This window comes from Populus alba, chromosome 2 (genome assembly GCF_005239225.2).
Source record: "Populus alba chromosome 2, ASM523922v2, whole genome shotgun sequence".
Classification (NCBI taxonomy): Eukaryota; Viridiplantae; Streptophyta; class Magnoliopsida; order Malpighiales; family Salicaceae; genus Populus; species Populus alba.
In genome coordinates this window covers 8,447,331-8,466,477 of record NC_133285.1, presented here as the reverse complement: position 1 = coordinate 8,466,477, position 19,147 = coordinate 8,447,331, and the positions used below count along the sequence as shown (strand labels likewise).

Sequence of the window (19,147 nt, the reverse complement as noted above, 5' to 3'; positions counted from 1 at the left end):
GATATATTAATTCTATTTGTTTCTTGTTCAATAATAACTACCCCTGTAGCTATCACAGTTACAGCTGCTCCCATACATGCTGCATGAATTATCTTACTATCCATAACATGAAAGTGAAGTTTTCTGATAACGAAACCTAAAAATTTAGGGAAATAAATATTAAAAAAAACATATAAAATACTTACACAATTAATACAATAAATTATGCTAAAAGAAGCTGACAATGTATAATAGTTATGGCAATGATATCTAATTCCCTAAACAAACAAGGTCTTAAAATATATTATTTAAGACCATAACACTCAATTTCTCAATAATAAAACCGTTATGAAAATTATTCATTTCGTAAGTTCACAACGGTATAATTCCACAAATTTATCCATATATAACAAATATAATCAAACATTAATCATAAATTAATCAAAGAAAAATAAAACACAAATTTATGTTTATTAAAGGGTTCTGTTATAATTCCCATCCCATTCTCCCATTCTCTTGACCCTCTCGGTTTCCATAACATTTCCCTATAATCCATTCCCCATTTCCTCTCTTGTGCAGATTAAGATGCGAAAAACTAATGTTATAATTCATAAAAGTAACTGTGCACTGAGCAAGAAAAACGAATGCAATAATTCATTCTCCATTTCCCTAACCGGTTTATAATTCCCCATTAACATAACCCAAATGCGTTGTTGCCATTCCCCTCCCTTCTCGGTGCATTGTAATTCCCCTCTCCTCTCATTCCCCTCCTCTCAATAATTCATTTCCCATTTCCCATTTCCCTAACCGGTTTTATAATTCCCTATTAACATAACCCAAATGCACTGTTGCCATTCCCCTCCCCTCTCGGTGCAGTTGTGATTTCCCTCTCCTCTCATTCCCCTCCTCTCGGTTCAGTTGTGATTCCCCTCTCCTCTCATTCCCCTTCTCTCGGTCTCCCCATTCCCCTCTCCCTCGCGGGTCTATAATTGGTTCCCCTAATTCCCTTGTTATCATTTCCCTCACCCTCTCGTTTTCCCCATTTCCCATGTTCCCTCACCCTCTCGGTCTCTCATTCCCCCATTCCCTTGTTCCCTCTCACCGTCGGTTTGTCCTTCATCTCTCCCCTGGCTACTTGCTCGTTGCTAAGGATACGGTGGTCGGATCCGGGGATAGGGAGAGGCTGCTTCACAGTAAAGTTCACAGAAATCCCCCCCTGTTTTGGCCTCTCGCTGTTCACAGAAATGGCGTCCCCTCTCTGTTCAAAAAAACGATTCCTTCCTGTTTTGCTTATGTCACAGTAACCCCCCCCACCGGTCTCTGTTTGGATTCCCCACCTTGTTAAGGTTAGATGATCTTGCCGATTGTAATTGATGAAGAAAAAATGTGTTTTATGTGGGTTGATTGATTAATTTTTGGTTAGTTTTATTAGTAAACAATAACGGTGGGCCTAAAAAAAGTAATGATCTAGACCAAAATGTAAAAAGACCGGAAATAGGAAGCAACTAATTACCAAACTTCCCATCTCTTCAAAAACAAATTCAATAACGTGAAGAAATGAAAATTTGTTTTAAACTTGAGGATGCGAGTCTAGCAATATCACGAAATATACACTATTTATGAGTTCTGACAAACGATTCTATCAATTTATTTATTTTTTAAAAAATTTAATTTTAACTAAATTACCCACACCCTTACACGTATTCATAGTAGAATTCTTCTCTACACCATCCGCATTAATTGTATGATTTTTCGTTTTTATAAAAAGAAATAATTTATCAAAAGTTTATTAAAAAAAAAAAAACAGGAAAACTAGTATGGCCGACCCAAACCAATCCTAAAGGCTAAAACGGGTTCACGTTGGTGCGGCGACGTTTTATCGGAACGAACGCCTTAGACGGCGACAAAGCGCGCACCTTTCACTCAGATAAATCGCAAAGTTTCGCGGTCACTATCTTAATTATTCTCCCTCCCAACCTAAAACTTACTCACTCTCTTTCTCTACCTCTCTCACGCACCCACCATTATCAATTCCGATTAGGCAGCCAACCGCCAACCGCCAAATCTCTCTCAGCGCGAAGAAATTAATTAATAATGAGTTTATTATTAAATTCCCTTTTCCTTAAGTGAGGGTTTAGTTTATGTTGATGCAGGTTTTTGAGAGAAGTGACAGATTCATTCTTAGCTTTCTGTCTTTCCAATGTGATGGAGAAGTTGGAGGCTTGGAGCTTCGTATAGATTCCCAGAAACCTCTAAACGCAGCGTTGCATTTTATGCAGCCTTGTTGTGCTGCGACCGAGGGAGATACTTCTTTCGGATGTTGTTTGCCAAATGTCAGAAGTTGATATGGCTGTAGTAAAACCTGAGGTTTGTATTATTATTTATTTATTTATTATGTGCAATTATGTCTTTCCGTTGGCTTGGTAGTTTCTCGGTTGTAGAAAGCAGACCCTTCCCTTAATTGTTCATGGAAATGTAAATCTGGATGTTCTTTTCTGGCGGGGCGGCAACATACTTTCCTGGAATGAGGATAGTACTTGACTTTTACTATCTTACCTTTTTAAGCCTTTGTAGCTGATATTATAAAAGTAAGAAAGAAGGAGAGTTAAAAGCGTTTGCTTCTTCTTTTTTTTCCCCTTCCCGCAACTCTCTGTAACATAGAATTTGATATTTGTTGTTGATTTGTGATCTCCTGCAACTTAAATATATCTTGTTCATCTGAGCTTCTTCTTTTGAAACCATCTGCTTGTGAAGTTAATGAGGGATTGTCTGAAGGGTTCAAATCGTGTTGCTATCCATTGTCAGATGATGAGATCGTATATCTGGATACAAACCACGGATGGTGCAGTTCAGCAAGTGGAACAAGAAGTTGCCATGTTTTGCCCCGTGATATGTCAGGAAGTAATACAAAAGGGAATGGGATCTTCTAAGAACTATGCTATATCTCTGCCACAAAGAGTTGGTACATCCATGTTTAGCCTAATTCTTGATTACTGCAGGTTTCATCAAGTACCTGGTCGCTCTAACAAGGTTTCTTCACATTTCTGGCATTTCATATGCCGTTTGTTGTTTTTACATTCGTTTCTTGCTCTCCCTAGTTGATATCAAAAGTACTTGGTAAATGGGAAAACTTGAAACAATCATTTGCATGTTCAGGGAACTGTTCTTTTAGTTCATAAAAGCCTTAGAAAGATGAAATGGCACAGGTACAGCTTTACTTACTTTAGGCTGTTCTTTTGCATAGGAACGCAAGTCTTTTGATGAGAAGTTTGTTCGAGTGGACACAAAGAGGCTTTGTGAGTTGACTTCTGCTGCTGAAAGCCTTCAGCTAAAGCCCTTGGTTGATCTTACTAGTCGCGCACTTGCACGAATCATTGAAGGGAAAACCCCTGAGGAGATACGTGAGATATTTCATTTGCCTGATGATCTAACAGAGGTGTCTGGTGCTTGTAAGAACTGTGTGCAGCATGTCTTTCTCGTACATCTTGTGATTTTGACTTGATTCTAATGATCTAGGAAGAGAAACTAGAGCCTTTGAAGAACACAACTGATGATCCACGGATCCGACTTTTAAATCGATTGTATGCGAAGAAGAGGAAAGAACTGAGAGAGAGAGAGAAACTAAAGGTTTTATTTTTTTCTGTCCTGACTTCGTCCCTAAGTATTATATAATTTCATCATTCTTGTGATTGATTTGGGCCCTCCATTTGTTGCAGAATGTCGAGGCCGAAGAGGAGCACGTGGATGACCGCTCAGTTGATGACCTCTTATCATTCATCAACGGAGGAGATGGAGGTATGCTTGAGTGTTGGTCAACTGTACTTTGCACTCTTAATTCCTGAACTTTTTCTATCTTTATGATGGCTTGCTGAGGTTTGATATTATAACGCCAAACCTGCCAGCGAATTTAAGTTCCACAAGCAAATGTTATAATGCCATGTCATAGAGGATAAAAACTAGGCAATGTCTATTTGTATAGCATTACTCTAAAAAAAATGCAGAGGATGGGTGCTTCAATCTAGAAATTTCTAGAACCTTGTTGCATGATAATGCCATGTCAGAGAGAATAAAAACTAGGAAATGTATGTTTGTTCCTTTAATTCCTATTCGGAACTGAACGAGTAGACTTCTAGGTTTGAGAAAATCAGGGCAAGAAAAAATCTACTTTCTCCAATCATTCTTTTTTGGAACTGATGTCTGATTGTGATGATTAAAAATTACGAAGAGGATTGAGAGAGCTCGACAGGTCATGCTGAATAAAGATATATCTAGAGGTACACCTTGATAGAAATGCATGCAGCTCCTCATCAAACATTTGAGTTTTTTGGCATTGGCTTTGCTTTAATTTTTTTTGTTGATCATATAATTAAAGGGACCTGGAATTGATTGCTCATTTATATCATTTCATATCATTTCTAGTTATTTGAGGATTCTTCATTGCACAGCATTGGCTTATGAATCATATTTTTGTTGAAGATTCAGTTTCATGTAACTGATGGTGAAAAGAATTTAATGACTACATAGCATTGTGCTATGTATAAATGCATTTAAAGTTTCAAATGATGAATTGTTGTTGTAAATTTCTTGGCCTGTATAGAGGATCATAACAATATCTTTGACACAGAATTATGTCTGTATTTAGTGGCTTTTTGTCTTCTTTTTTTATATACTTAATATCCTCGTGAAGGCCTTATTGAGACAAGGAATTTTTCTTCTCAGATTCCAAAGGGATGAAAACTTCCAAGAATAGAAAGAAACACCAAAAGAGAAAAGATCGGCAAAAGTGTGCCCCTGAAATGCATAAAAAGGTTGGACCTATCATGTTGCCATCCCTTATTTTTAAATGTAATGAGGTTTGGCAATAGTTAAGCTTCTGTTTTGTTACATTTTTGCAGGAGTCTAATGTTTTCAGTTCGTTATGCCATAATGCCAAGGATGATCTTGAATTACAGTCCAGCCTCAGAGAGACATTAAAGTTACAAGATGCGGCAGATGTAATTTTTTCTCCCACAGTGGAGTATGAGGATGTTGATATTGATGGCGAGATAGATCCAGCTTTAAAAGAAGAAATTGATAGGTGAGTGTGGAGGTGGGTTATTGATGTATTTTATAGCTTATATGTACATATATGGTTATTTTTTTATCTTAAAAACAGGATACCTTTTTCTAGTTTTTCCTTTTTCCACATCAATTGTGATGTGAAGTTAAAAGATGACCTTCTTGTCTGCATGGTCGAGGACTGGCCATTTCCATCAGTATTTCTTCATGCCTTTAATAGCATTGCTTAAAAGTAAGATGGTGCAATTTCATATTCAGTGAATGAGAATTTATGATGGCGATTATTTGGGCATTCAAATTTCTATCATGATCAACACCACATGTATGATAATTGGAAGCTTCTGAATTACATATTGCAGCCTTTAAGTCTTTTGAACGTTCCACATCATGTTACTGTTTGAACTTTAACTTGCGGTCGTTTCCCATTGATAATACCCGTGGATTGGAAAAGAATATTACACCCTACCTTGCACTCCTTCCCCGTGTGGTCTTGACCTTATTTTGTTGTATTTGATAATGATTGTATTTTTAACTAATACAAGGGCATGAATATTAATATTTTCTGATCTGGTATCCCATAATATCGTTTCCCCAGGGAGGTTGAAGATTTTGCTCGAATACTAAATTCAGATTGGCCTGAAAGGATGCAGGAGCTTCTATCTTTGGGTCAAGAGAGGAGACCGGCACAATTATCTATTAATGGCAATGGCAATGGCAATTTGAAAAGATATGGAAGTATGCCCTCTTATCCCTGGTGGTTATAATATTGCTCTTGCATGTAATGATTCTCTTCTCTGCAATATCCTAGTCTCATGTGTATTGATAGTTGCTTGCTTCAATGCTAGAATTTGGTTTCTTACTATTCATATAATTTGATTTGTGGGATTGGAGTTTCAAATTTTCAAACAATAGTATTTTCCTAAACTGTATTCCATTTAAATTTCCACTCCACCTTTTCATTTATGCTATATTCCTTGAGAATCTTGTCGTTTTAGTCTGCATAGCTATAAATTCTTGCCTTGACTTTGTTGTTTTGTCCAGTGACAATTGTTAGGGTTGTAAAAATGTGACCTCTTATAGCCTGTGAATGGATAGATAGGATAAAACATGCCTGTTAAAATGTTTACTTGCTGTTGATTTATTAAACAATGCCAGCATTATTCCCCAAACCCTAATCCGTAAGAGCCTCCATGACCATCATGCTCCTCGAAGACTCCTTAAATGATTTGTATGGATGGAGAGGACCAGATCCTGGGCAACAATGAATTCTGCAGTATGGATTCTCCCTCAGGCTGCCAGTACCAGATGCTAATGCAGGTGGCTTATGGCAAGAAAAAGGATTGTAGATTGATGTGAATTCAGATGTAAGTATTTTTCCCTGTATCTTTTTATTTCTTTTTCTCACAAGGGAAAAGTAGAAAAGAATTGCTTGTGGTTTTTATGAGTCAATTTGTTTGTAGGGGCACAACTTTTGTACTTTTACGGAAGGAATAAAAATGCAAATGCCATTCTATGAGCCTTTTCTTCTCGATTGGGGGGGGTTTGTTAATTCCTGTTAAAGTAGTATTGGTTGCCTTCCCTATCTGATAAAAGGTTGTCTTTTTCTTTTTTGAACTTGATGAAATTAAGAGGCACACATACCCCTTCAATGATTTGGCAGGCATTCCTCAGCTCATTATGGGTTTCGAAGCAGGTTTCAGAATTGTGGTGTGCATAGAGTGATTTAGCCTTAATTTTTATTTTTTTTTGTAAAATTAAAAGAATAGCAACCACATGTGATAATTGAAGATATAAGGGATAACTTTGTCTGGCATGATCTGTATCATTTAATTTCAATCTCCCTCGTATCGATTCATAAATGTAGAATAGAGAGCCTTCATGGGAAGACTACCCAAGTAAGAAGCAATGATTCTTTGTCGTTCAGATTGCAAGATAGGGATAACCAATGCTATATTTTCACTATATCATACGATCGAATCCAGCACGAGGCGCCTATGTATAAGGTGATGTTGCAAGTAAAAGTTTATGGTGAATCCGAGCTGAGATAAAAAGATCATTTGCAATTAGTCAAAACTAATTTTACTCTAGCTTCAGTTCTCAGTCAGTTAATGGAAACAGATAGATATTACAAGCTCTCCTACTACAACTTGTAGAGGTAATTATGACGCGCATTTAAGACCTGTATAACTAAGATCCAGAGGGTTGAAATTGGATGTGCCGGCAGGGCCTTTCAGGCTCTCCCATTGTCCATAATGCTTTCAGATCTCCTCTTTGCTTTCCCAACGTCAAAAAGGTACCTGCATCCACGATTAAAGAATTAATACACAAAGGAGATGATGTTGACAATCAAGACGAACTCAATGGACTGCTTAATCAAGGCCGTTTGTCTGGTTTTCTTTCTTTTCCCTTCCCTCTACCTTCTTTTTTTTGGAGAAGCAGACCAGTTGAGCATTTTACTCCAAGTTATTCCTTGATTAACTTCAAATATTCACTCTTGATGAACAAAGGTCAATGTTTGATTTAGTCAAGGAATGGTTTTGAGTAAATGCTTAGCTGGTCTTGAGCACCCTGCTCCATGGAGGAGGTGGCATTTGGATTGGCTCAGGGTCCTTCAGTTCAGCAGGCAATTGCTTAGGGTCGTTTAATTTCAGCTGGCCAAATACATGAATTTGCAAACCAGGGTGGGCTCATGCAAGTAGCACAAGTGAAAGCTTGCAAGCAATGGCCAGTCTTGTTTCATAGTTGCCAGGAAGGGGTAATTTCATGACTTCCACTTAGAGCGGGTGGTTGTAGAATCTTGTTTCTAACTAAAACCTCTCCACTAAAAGGGAGTTGCCCATGGGCTTCACCAATGGTTAGGTTGTGGCTACTTACCAAGGGTGAATGGAACAATGTAAAGCAAAGCTGGCTGGCCATGCCCATCCATCAGGTTCAAAGCTACGTATGTTACTAGGAGACCTGCAAATTAACAAATCTTGGACAGTGAGGATGGTGGCTATGAATTACAAAGATATAAAATACCCACAAATTCACAAGCAACATTCGTTTTGATATACTGCTTCAAATAAATTTGTATCCTATAAATCACTCTTTAGTTTTCAAACTATACAACCTATCCTAATAGAATTTATACTGGCAAATACTTAACTGGATATTGACCTTGATCTCTCGAAGGAGCCTTAATCTCTTATAGTAGATAGTGCAGAAATATATGAACATCTTGTCTTTTTATTCAGGGTGCAAAAATACATCATACTTCTTGAAACACCTCTGAAGCATGAAAACTGTTTGCAAGTGCCTCTATATGCTTCCACAAATGCATGAGTAGCTTTTATTGACCTTCGGTGCTGATCAAAATTTATTGTGTGCGTGTGTATCAGCCATGGAATTCAATGTCATCTTTCATTATTTCCTCCTCATAAGTAGAATTGAATGCAATTCTATAATTCCCTAAAATTCTTTTGACAGGTGGCCAATATGGCTCATATATGCATCCCAATGATGATTTCTATCAGTTGCTTTTAATTATCAGCTTTCCATGCTTGAGTAACACAAATGATGAGCTAGAATTTTATGAACAACAATGGTGTGAAAGCTTTGGCACACCTAAACCATAAGCAGTCATTGCCCACAAGAAGTATCCTGCTCGAAGATTCTTCTTTGCAAGCCAGTCATACCTGCAAAATGACCAGTAATATTGAACTTGTAAACAGTTAAAACATCATATCAAATCCCAGTCTTTGTGGAACATATCAAAGTAAAAATATCCAGAAGTATGATGACAAGAAAAGGCCAAATAAATAGTTCATGGTCCAAGCATCCTAGCCTATTCCAATTCTCATTTGGCTTGTTTGACACTCATAATTTCAAGGCTTTACAACTCCAGATAAAAGAAGAAAGCAAGGACAATGCCAATTAAAGAATCAGTGTTCTGCATAATCATGGCTATGTCATTCTAAACAATTATCAATTCCGTGAACATTATAGATAAACCAAAAAGGCATGACATGAAGGAAGCTGACCATAATGATAGGTTTTTTTTTTTTTTTTGAAGTGGATTACCTGCATTTTCAAGGGAATTAAGGGAAACTGTCATTAACCAAGTTAGTTACATGGCTTAAGATTCAAACCTTAATGAAAAAGCTACAAGCAATCCTGGTAAGATGATGTCACCAAACCCAATTATGCTATAGCCACCCCAAGGATCAAACATCCGTGGGATTTTCAGTAGCATTGGTATACCATCCTCTCCACTCTTATCACCACGAGCCACCTGTGGGAAGAGGAAAGAAATGAAGATTTGCGTTTTCTATTAATAGATGTAAATTCATCATAGGACCATTCCACAACTTACCACAATCATAACACTCTCCTTGAACAACCATTTCGAAACAAAAACCCAGAAGATGTCATACAAAAAGGCACAACTTAGAAGAATTGTTCCAACCTAAACATGATAAAAACAAATTAACCAAAAGAAAAGAATATACATCAAAATCAGCATCTTGAATAATGTAACCGTAGTAGTTAAAATGCATTTCTCACTATTTTTTATCAAGTACAGCAAGATCTTCTAGCATAATGTACTTTGTATTAGCTAATAATTTATATGCCATCAAATTCTTTGTATCATGGATTTTTAATATGACCAAGATTTTAATGGAATATGACCTCTTGCAATTTATAGCTCTAAGTTGAAGACAGATGTGAAAAAGATTAAAAGCAAGTTTCTGAAGAAACTGACAACAAATATCGTTACTACAGCCACAAACTCAAACCTGATATTCTTGAAAGGCTAACAATGAAAACAAAAAAGGGTAACACTAGAACTGTGCAATGGAAAAATAAACAACTAAAGAATGGATTCTCTCATGATCACCTTGAGATTTGGCACACGAACAATCTGAAGAACTGTAATGATCAGAGCAATACCCTGGTTCGTGTAGGAAAAAAGAGAAATATTAGAGGGCCTCTTCCAATCAATTTGCACTGACATGGAGAAGGTGATAAAGAAAAGATAAACAAACTACGCACTTGAAGTGTCAACGACACACAAACTAAATCCGTTGGAAATCTTTCCATAATGATGGAAGTGTTATATCTTTAATTACCTCAGGTTAGTTTTTCACTGTTAAAATCTGATATTTAACTACAAATTCCATACGAGCTTCCATATTTAGTTACCATCAATATGCAAGTACTGTAATCAGAGTGTGCCCGATTTAGATATGATATTTCCCTTTCACCTTTCCAACTAAAAACTGTGATTAATAATAGTAGAGAGATTATTGGCTTGATGATGGTGGAGTGCTGGAGCTATTTAAGAGAGGGGAAACAAACATCATATTTTCCATATATGAGTGTAATGATAAAACTGTAGGCAGTCAAGTAGTTGTGTTCTATGGTCTGAAACTTCCAAACTATGTACATATGAAGAGACCTGAAGCTAGAAGAGCAGGAAAAAAACAAAATTGTCTTACAAGGATATCTTGACCTATCCAGGCAAAGGAGATAGAGCGGAAAACTGCCCAAACAACAGCAAATGCTATGCAGAAAGGAGAGACTGCCAGTGTTAGATACGAGACAGCTCCAAAGAAGGGAACTTTAACAAATGATTCTCCCGCAGGTTGAAACCATCTGAAACTATATTTGTTAGGTGTCAGTTGCACATTCTACACAAACTTTGAAAAAAAGATGGAATTTAACAAATGTAGTAAAAGACAAGAATGGAAGAATAAATAACAAAAGAACACAAGTAATGTTGCCGAATGAGGATAACATAATTCTTATACTGTAGGTACTGAAAGAAATAAAAGATCCCAATTTCATCGTTCTGCTCACATCTAATGTTGCATAAGGCAGTTGCCAATTTTTTTCTTTCTTCTTTCTTTTCAAAAAAATGCATGATAATTGCATATGGTCCTCTGGCTAATTTTATCAAGAATGAATAAAAATAGTGGCCAGTTAACACTGTAGGGTTGTCACGCACATAATCATCTTTTTAGAATCAACATGGACAATTGTTTGAGGTACAATAAAATGATCTCTTAAGAAAACAGTCCAAGACCTGGAAAGATCAATGCTGTTTCAGTTTTTCATATAACAGTTCCCTCATTAAATAAATAAGAGAGAAAGCAATAGTAATAGGAAAGCTAAAAGCAAAGTGCCAACATAATCAAGCAGTACAGGAAAATAAAAAAAAATGTTTGAAGAAGTTAATGCTTCTTGTTCCTATCACACGTAAAAATTCACAACACACAAACAATTATGCTGGGAGTTCAAATGCCAAAAAAGGGGAAAAAAATACACATACCATGATAACAAAGCAGCCAAGCAAGTTTGCAAGCCCTATAAACATGAAGAGATTTCAAGGTTCAACATTCACGGTAAAATGAATCGACAATTTCAAGAAATGTTTGAAAGATGTATGGGAACTTGGGCACTTAGAATTGGCCCTTGTTTCACCAATACATTGATTATTTGATGTTTGAAAAGGAAATAAGACAGGCATTGAGGAATAATTTTTCACTGACATTTTTTGTGTCACTTCCCCTTTGTGAAAAATTGAATTGCTTTCCAGCAGTTCGAAATAACAGCACCATATGGATTGGTTTTATTAGAACATGATGTTTTCAACTCATAGTCCTACAATTTGATGCCTCACTAACTGGAAATCATGGAAACCTTAGATCAAATAAGTTTCTCTGAACACTATACATGGATTCTAGTACTGAATATAGATAAAAAGGTGTTATGACAAAGCAACTTCCAAAGAACTAATGCCCATAACAAATGCATCGTGTAGAATAGTAGTGTATCAGAGGCTTGAAAAGTTGAAAAAAAGATAGAATAAAAAGAGATAGTTGCAACCAATTTAGACCTAAATTTCAGTGACAAGCATAAACTAAAAAGACCACATGTGAAACCAGTAAAAAATAATCATGACAGCAAGCTAGTGTGATGACAAAATTTGGTTAGACCTTTGGAAAGATCTCGGATGAATATACAGGTTTAAAAAGGAGTAGCATAGTTCTAGAAAAGACTGATTGGAACTTCCAGCAAAAGCCTGAAATAAAGGATGGCACCATATAAATTTGAGAATCCTCAAATTATTTTACAAATGCATGTCTGTGTCTCCATTAAAAAAAGAGAGTAAAGATAGCAGGTACATTAATAAAAAGGAATTGAGCATCAAAATATAGAAGACCCACCTCCACTCCCCCAATGCAAAACAGAACCACCAGAATCTCGATAAACCAGTACGACATAAGTTTGTAAAGCATAACTAAGAAACAAGAAGCGATCACAACGAAGAGAATTGCAGATGTCGTGTTGATGTTAACAATACCACTGGAACGGACACCATCCATATGAATCAATTCATCCAAACCATCCTGCAAGCACAATGTCAACCACATATCACTTAAAAAAATCAGGGATCTAATTCACCAAGGATCACACTTGACAGGAATTGCAAAAATTTAGCTGTCTAGATGCCCAAAATGACCTTCAATAGCTTATCCTGCTCTATCGCAGCTTCTCTTGCACTCCATGCAGACCAGTAAGAGGCACATAAAATGGTACCAACAGCCATAAGCCATAAGAACACTTCTGCAACATCCACCACTGGACGTCGTGGTGAGTATAGCTGCACTTTAACTGGAAAGGAACATATGGAAGTGAAAACAAATGAATACCCCCATTCAAATGAAAGCCCAGGTTTCATGTTTAGGTTTTATAATGATACAACCATTTCACGTACAATTGCATCCAAAGAAATGAAAAGGCATATCCAAATGTGCCACTGATACAAGGGAATGAGGGAATACATTACTATAGAGAAATGCAAACCTGACGAGCTGCTCGTCAAATATTTTTCCAAGCTTGCACCAGCATCTTGTGGGAGCATGACAGAAGCAATGCCAATCTGTACATCAGTTTCATTGACTTCACAAACCATCTTGAACAGTTCTACAGAAAAAAAAGTTCCAAGAGTAAACCATGAAACCAAAAATGCAAATATAATCAGCATCAACTTTTGTTCATTAAGGAGCCAAGGTAATGGTGAATTCACCAATTACTTCGGTGACACTCCTCACAAAATATTTACATTTTTGAAGGGAAAAAATCGACTTCTGATGTTTCTAATATGATAACAGCTGTACAGTTCCACACAAACTCCTGTATATTGAAGGGAGTTGATGAGACATTTCAGAGGAAATAAGTTTCTTCTAAGAGTATTAGTTTTATAGAGCCAAATGCAGCAGAGAATAAATGCATTTTTGGCAGTAGCACAAACGAACAGATATCAAGAACAACAGCACCAGCAAGGATATAGATACCCTGTTGAGAGAGAGAGAGAGAGAGAGAGAGAGCAACGACATTTATATGCATCAACATAAACAGAACACGATGAGTTAGACAGATCAGTTATTTCAGTCTTAAACTCCAGGAGATCTTATTCATAGCAGCTTATTGGCATGCATGTCAATTGAGAGGATTTTGAACAGATACAATCACAAAGATGACAAAATGTTACACGCAAATACCTGTCCGGTTGTTTATGATGAGAATAGCTGAAGCACCAGCATCTTCAGCAACATTTGCCTTTGTTGTGAAGCTACAGTTACCTCGGTGCGCCAATATGACCTCCCCTGAAAGCTGCGAGGCAGCGAGAAAGTCCAATTTATAAGAAAATGAATAGAAGAACAACATTTTGCTAATTAATTAAACCTGAGCAAGAAGAACTGTACAAATAGATAAAAAATAAAAAAAACAAACCTTATTTTTGGGTTTGCTACAACAATCAGGAGGGTCAGCCAGGGCAAGTATAAAGAAATTAGCATGTTTTTCCTTCGATTCCAAAGTGAGACCAAAACGAGCACCGACACCAACATACTCAATGTCTTCTACGCCATTAATCCAAGTTGGTACTTTGACCTATAAAATAAAATTCAATAAGAAATAACGTCCAACAACATTGCCTTAAAATCCCACAAAATTTTTAATTCCTAAATTCAATATTAAATAAGCCAAAAAAAAGGGTTGTCAAAATTAATTTTTTTAGATAAAAAAATATCTCATTAATTAAAACAAGCATCATACAGAAATAACTAAGAAACAGGGCAGAACAAAACTGTGATAAAATTAATATTAAAATTAAATTAACAAAATAAATTAAAATATTTATTTCCAAATTATTTCTTGATATTCAAACAGAAAAAGGTGGGAAGCATATAAAGCGAATATCCTCTGAAACTCTACTGTTACTTTTTTTAAAAATCAATTAAACACTCAACTTTACACAATTTCCATGATTTTCTCAGCAGCCAAACAGAAATCAAGAGAGAGAAAAAAAGAATTAAATTAAAACAAAACACTTCAGAAAATTGAACTAACCAATTCAATTCAAGCGAAGCTAAACAAAGTAACTACTACTTCGCATAAAAAATGAAACTAATTCATCACAAAAATCAAACACAGAAAAGCAAACAGTTTCCTCCAGTTTCCTTTCATCTCTTCAATTTTTCAGCATCCAAACAGAAATCAACAAAAAAAAATTGAAAAAAAATCTTCGAAGTGAAGTTAGGGATTTTTCTTTGAAGCTTTACCAGAACGAAGTTATTTTCACAGCCAGGCCGCTGAGGAGCAACGTCGTCGTGGTGCACTATATCACCGGCTGATCCCAAACAAAAGCTTGAAGCTAGCAAAGCTATCAACAGATATATCTTTTTATAAGTATCCATTTTAAACTACATAATTTGAAGTGTTTTTTTAGGGTTTCAGCGGAGAAAGGGAGGAGAAGGAGGAGGTGTCAAAGTGCACAGAGAGAGAGAGAATGAGAGCTTCAATTCTCCTTGTCGTTTTAGGAGGAAGACATTATAAAAAGCCGTGTGGTAACCGTTTTTGAGCTGGTAATGCTTGTTGTCTTTTTTCTTTTAGTTGGTGGGTATAATGAAACGCGTTGCTTAGAGCGTGTCAGTCACGATTCTGAAATTTCATAATATCATTAGCGGTTTTTTCCCTTAACATTTCATGTTAAGAGGCTAAGAACGGCCATAGTTTTGGAGCTAATGTAGCTTGTATAAATTGAATAGTTTAATAACGGCCATATCCTTAATGTTATTTTTTATTCAGTGCATGAATTCTTAAATATTTATTTATTTAAATATATGTTAATATAATTATTAAATTAATGCTTAATTAAAAAAATTAAAGATTTACATTTAAATATAAAAAAGTAGAGGCATTTAAATAGAAAAATAAAAAAATGCACACCAATATATAGTATTATTGACTAGAAACAATCTACTATTTAATTACTAATAATTAGTTCAAAGCTAATTTGATTCATTATTGAATTGAAAAAATAATTTTACATCCATGTGCAGTAGAAGTCTATATAATATTTAAATACTATCATTTTCAATTCACATAATTCTATTTATTAACACTATTAAGGTCCCTGTACCAATAATGACTATGATATCAAATAGATCAAAGGGAGAGAAATCATAATATAATTATTCACTACAGTTAAATTCATAAAAATAATTAGATGAGAAAGAATTTATATTTTAAGATTATTCCAAAAATAAAATTTATGAATTTGGAAGATTTATTTTCACAAAAAATATACACTTTATGAAATATATCACAGCAAAACAATGACATGTCACTACAATAATTTCATTTATTATTTTAAATAATTTCATTTATTATTTTAAATTTATCCAAATAATCAACTTAGCTTAAGACTTGAGTCATGTATTTAATGATATTATTGAATCATTTAAAGTTAATTCTTATTTTTTTTATAAAATAAAATGATATTATTTAAAAAAAAATAGACAACATGTTGCAACTTAGTTCTTAACTGGGTCTTATCGGATTAAATTAGATTTTTAACTAAATTACTTGAGATTTTCCTTTCTTTTATTTTTTTAAAATTTCATTTAATTCTGATTTCAAAAGCCGAGCCTGTTTTTAAAAAATGATTTCACCTATTAACGGAAAGGCGGTGATAAAAAGCAAAGCGCGTGGGACAGTATTTTTCATCTTCAATCAAAGGTCACCGCCGGGAACTGTGCGACGAGATTAAGAGTACCGTATAGGCAGGCAGTACGGATAGGACGGCTGGATTAAATTATAATCTGGTTCTTATACTCTGTGTTCAAATCCACCTAAGCCTATACACGTTGCAAATAACTATTGCGTTGTGAGTGACATTTTTAACCCTTTAATGGCAGTGTACCAATATTCTCGGAGCACGTATTATGGTTAGTGGATCTGAAAGGAGTGGTCAGTGCATAGATTTTTCGGGAGGCAATACAGCACTAGTGGAAAGAAAGGGGGTCCCCCACATGTCTGGTCAGCTCACTACAGGAGGAATCACACGTGGGCTTCATTAATTTCTATACACACTTGTATCTGGAGATTAGTTCTGGTGAGCTTGTACGGATATAATTTTAAAATGGTAAGGAGTTTTTCTTTTTAAATAATTACAGTAAATATAAAAATTTACCGGAATAAGATCGTTTTAATAAAAAATAATAAAATAATATAATTGATGTTGATGATAATAAAACCATACCTTCTATTCCTGAATTTGAAGATATTTATAAGTCTAGTTTTATTATTTTTAATGATTGGATACTTAGTCATATATGCAAAGAGTTTGAATTAGAGGTTGGACAAACATTTAGTAATAAAAATAAATTGATTAATGCAGTTAAATAATGACAAATTGCAAATTCGCTCGAATGCCGAATCCGATGATCAAACTCAATATTTATTAATTATAATATGTACAAGCACATAAATGTAAGTAGTATTCTTGTGGGAATACCATTAAAGGTCGGATTCATTTGAGATGAAAAAGTTGAAAGGGTTGATCACATGTGTTTCAACCTTTGTAAAAAAAGATCATCACAAGTTTGATGTAAATTTGTATTGTCAATGCTATATGAACCCTTGTTGTGAATAAGTTTTTTAATAACGGTTGCAAGCGTATAAGATGAAATAAATTGCATTATAAATATAAAATTTCATATGTCAAAGTATGAATTGCAAAACAGAAGGTCAATGTGTATCTTTTTGGTTCACACGAGATATCTTTTGAAAAATTACAAAGGTAGTTGTCGATAATAAATGAATCAAATCTTGAACAATTGTTGAATGGACGTGCAAAGAGAATCTTGATGATAATATAATGGTTTTTAGGAGAGTGTTTTGGTCATTTGGATCTTGTGTTGAAAGTTTTTTTTTTACAAATAATGGTTTTTTTCCCCTTATTAATTTTTTTTTTCATGGATTCATCTTTTCAACATTTGATTTATTGAGGATTTGGCTTCGTACAATCTTATCATTCTACAATTATTTTTTTCTTGAAAAAAATATTGGTTTGGTGATTATTTTAAATTTCTTTTCTATGAATCTATTCTTATCTCATGTTTTAGGCCACGAGTTTTGCATGTTATTTTTTAATATAAAGCTTTTTATAATGGTTTTGTTTGTGTTTGATTTTTTAAGAAACTAGTTTAATTCATTTATAATTATTTTTTGATATATATAAACAAAGTTTATTTTTCAAAATAAAAAAAATTCACTTTAAATTAACATTGTTGATTTGTTCGACCTTACATAATTTTTATAGGACATGAGTTTATTCAATCATTTATGTTTGTATTTTTCTTTTAGGTCATGAGTTTTTTAAGATGTGAATTTATTTTTTATTGATTTAAGTAAACAAGTTTAGTGAACACAATCGAGTGAATATCTCATTTTGTGTGATTGAATATTTTGATATGCATTCATCTCTTAATTTTTTCAATTTCTCTTTTAGTTATTGTTAACAATTTTATTTATTTATTTACATAAATGGTTATCGATTTATTTAGTTAGATGCTTACGTTGTCTTTTCAATTTACACTTTAAATTTTGTTATGTTAAAAAACACATTAAAGCAGCCTGTATACCAAATATTTTTTTGAAAAAAAAACTCTCAGCTTAGTGTGGGTTAAATGGCTAGTTTTTAATGCTAGGTGGACATGTTAAAATTACATATCCAATGTATTGGTTGAGTGTTTGAAAATAATCCAACACATGTATTGGCATTTTATCGGAGCAAACTAAACATAAAACATGTTATTCAAGTATTTTTTGATTCATTTTTTTAATAAAAGATGTTACACTTCATTGAATTATTGTTGTTTAATATTTAAAAAACTAATATTATACAAATCATGTGGACGCCTTAGTTAGAGGAAAAATTGGTGATTGCTTTGGTTGTTTGCATTAACAGGATAGACATGTAGACATCAGTGGTCCCACTGTTTATTTTTTGAGATTGTCGAGCTACATTGCTCATACCAGGTAATATGACAGTTCAACTAAGACAACACATTCCAGTTGACATTGACACGAGTAATGCATTACATGCCATAACTTGTCAAGATAAAAATGATGATTATGATCGGTTAAGCCGACATGGAGCATATATTTTATAGTGGGGTGCACAAAGGAATATAATATTTATAGAGATGTATCTCATGATTATATAAAGGGGGTATATGATTTGGTACATGAGTATCACACATCGGGTCATTACTTTGAATCCCATCCAAGTTCCTCTACCTGGATATATACAGTACAAGCAACATGCCCAACAAATTCAAAATCTCCTAAGTAATCAAATCTTTTTTGTAATTATGAAATGCTAAACATTGAGTTTTATGTATTGATTTTTTAATTTAACATTAATACTAGATTGGTTTCATGCTATGGGAAGGTTGAAAGATCACATCTTATCTTTGTAATACTAACAAAAGAGAAGAAGTTCACATTGGTGCGTTCCGGTGGCTAAATGTTTGCCGCACTAAGGTTGATATATTTAAAGAGAGCTTAACTCTTGATGATGCCGTTGTAGAGGATGAGGCCACTTAGGCAAGTACATGAATTGAATCCAATCATGCTTCTGATGAGCTTGGATTATCTAGTAAAGGATGTAGACGTAGATAAATAGATGAGTTATATTTATATATTTTGAGATTACTTGAATATTGTATTATTGAATTTTTTTTTATTCATTTAAAATTTATATATGTTTTTT

At 34.5% G+C, this 19,147-nt stretch overlaps 2 protein-coding genes across 8 annotated transcripts; one reads left to right on the top strand and one right to left on the bottom strand.

Annotated features, from left to right (window-relative positions):
• The first annotated feature begins 1,798 nt into the window (after window positions 1–1,798).
• Window positions 1,799–6,850, top strand: LOC118057775 (SKP1-like protein 21). Of its 5 annotated transcripts, none has more exons than XR_012169100.1 (10): window positions 1,799–2,346; window positions 2,785–3,009; window positions 3,224–3,415; window positions 3,496–3,606; window positions 3,696–3,774; window positions 4,699–4,787; window positions 4,875–5,056; window positions 5,633–5,815; window positions 6,193–6,401; window positions 6,698–6,850. XR_012169100.1 is itself a non-coding variant. In XM_073407400.1 (9 exons), exons 1-8 carry the CDS (start codon window positions 2,311–2,313, stop codon window positions 5,799–5,801), a joined length of 1,083 nt encoding a protein of 360 aa, XP_073263501.1. In that variant the 5' UTR covers window positions 1,799–2,310; the 3' UTR covers window positions 5,802–5,815; window positions 6,193–6,553. The 5 variants fall into 5 exon arrangements, 2 of the variants coding, with proteins under 2 accessions (XP_073263501.1, XP_034926363.1); XR_012169099.1 differs by having other exon boundaries at window positions 6,667–6,850; XR_012169098.1 differs by lacking the exon at window positions 6,698–6,850 and adding an exon at window positions 6,498–6,553.
• A 40-nt stretch (window positions 6,851–6,890) lies between these two features.
• Window positions 6,891–14,925, bottom strand: LOC118057774 (signal peptide peptidase-like 4). 3 transcript variants are annotated; one of them, XM_035070470.2, is made up of 15 exons: window positions 14,649–14,925; window positions 13,819–13,977; window positions 13,587–13,698; window positions 12,889–13,008; window positions 12,545–12,696; window positions 12,249–12,431; window positions 11,351–11,385; window positions 10,518–10,680; window positions 9,917–9,970; window positions 9,392–9,484; window positions 9,168–9,310; window positions 8,644–8,714; window positions 7,912–7,995; window positions 7,217–7,334; window positions 6,891–7,076 (listed from the first exon to the last, which is right to left on the bottom strand). In XM_035070470.2, the coding sequence occupies exons 1-14, from the start codon at window positions 14,781–14,783 to the stop codon at window positions 7,225–7,227; spliced, it is 1,614 nt and encodes a 537-aa protein (XP_034926361.1). In that variant the 5' UTR covers window positions 14,784–14,925; the 3' UTR covers window positions 6,891–7,076; window positions 7,217–7,224. The 3 variants fall into 3 exon arrangements, with proteins under 3 accessions (XP_034926361.1, XP_034926360.1, XP_034926362.1); XM_035070469.2 differs by lacking the exon at window positions 6,891–7,076 and having other exon boundaries at window positions 7,078–7,334; XM_035070471.2 differs by lacking the exons at window positions 6,891–7,076; window positions 9,392–9,484 and having other exon boundaries at window positions 7,078–7,334.
• Window positions 14,926–19,147: the final 4,222 nt, after the last annotated feature.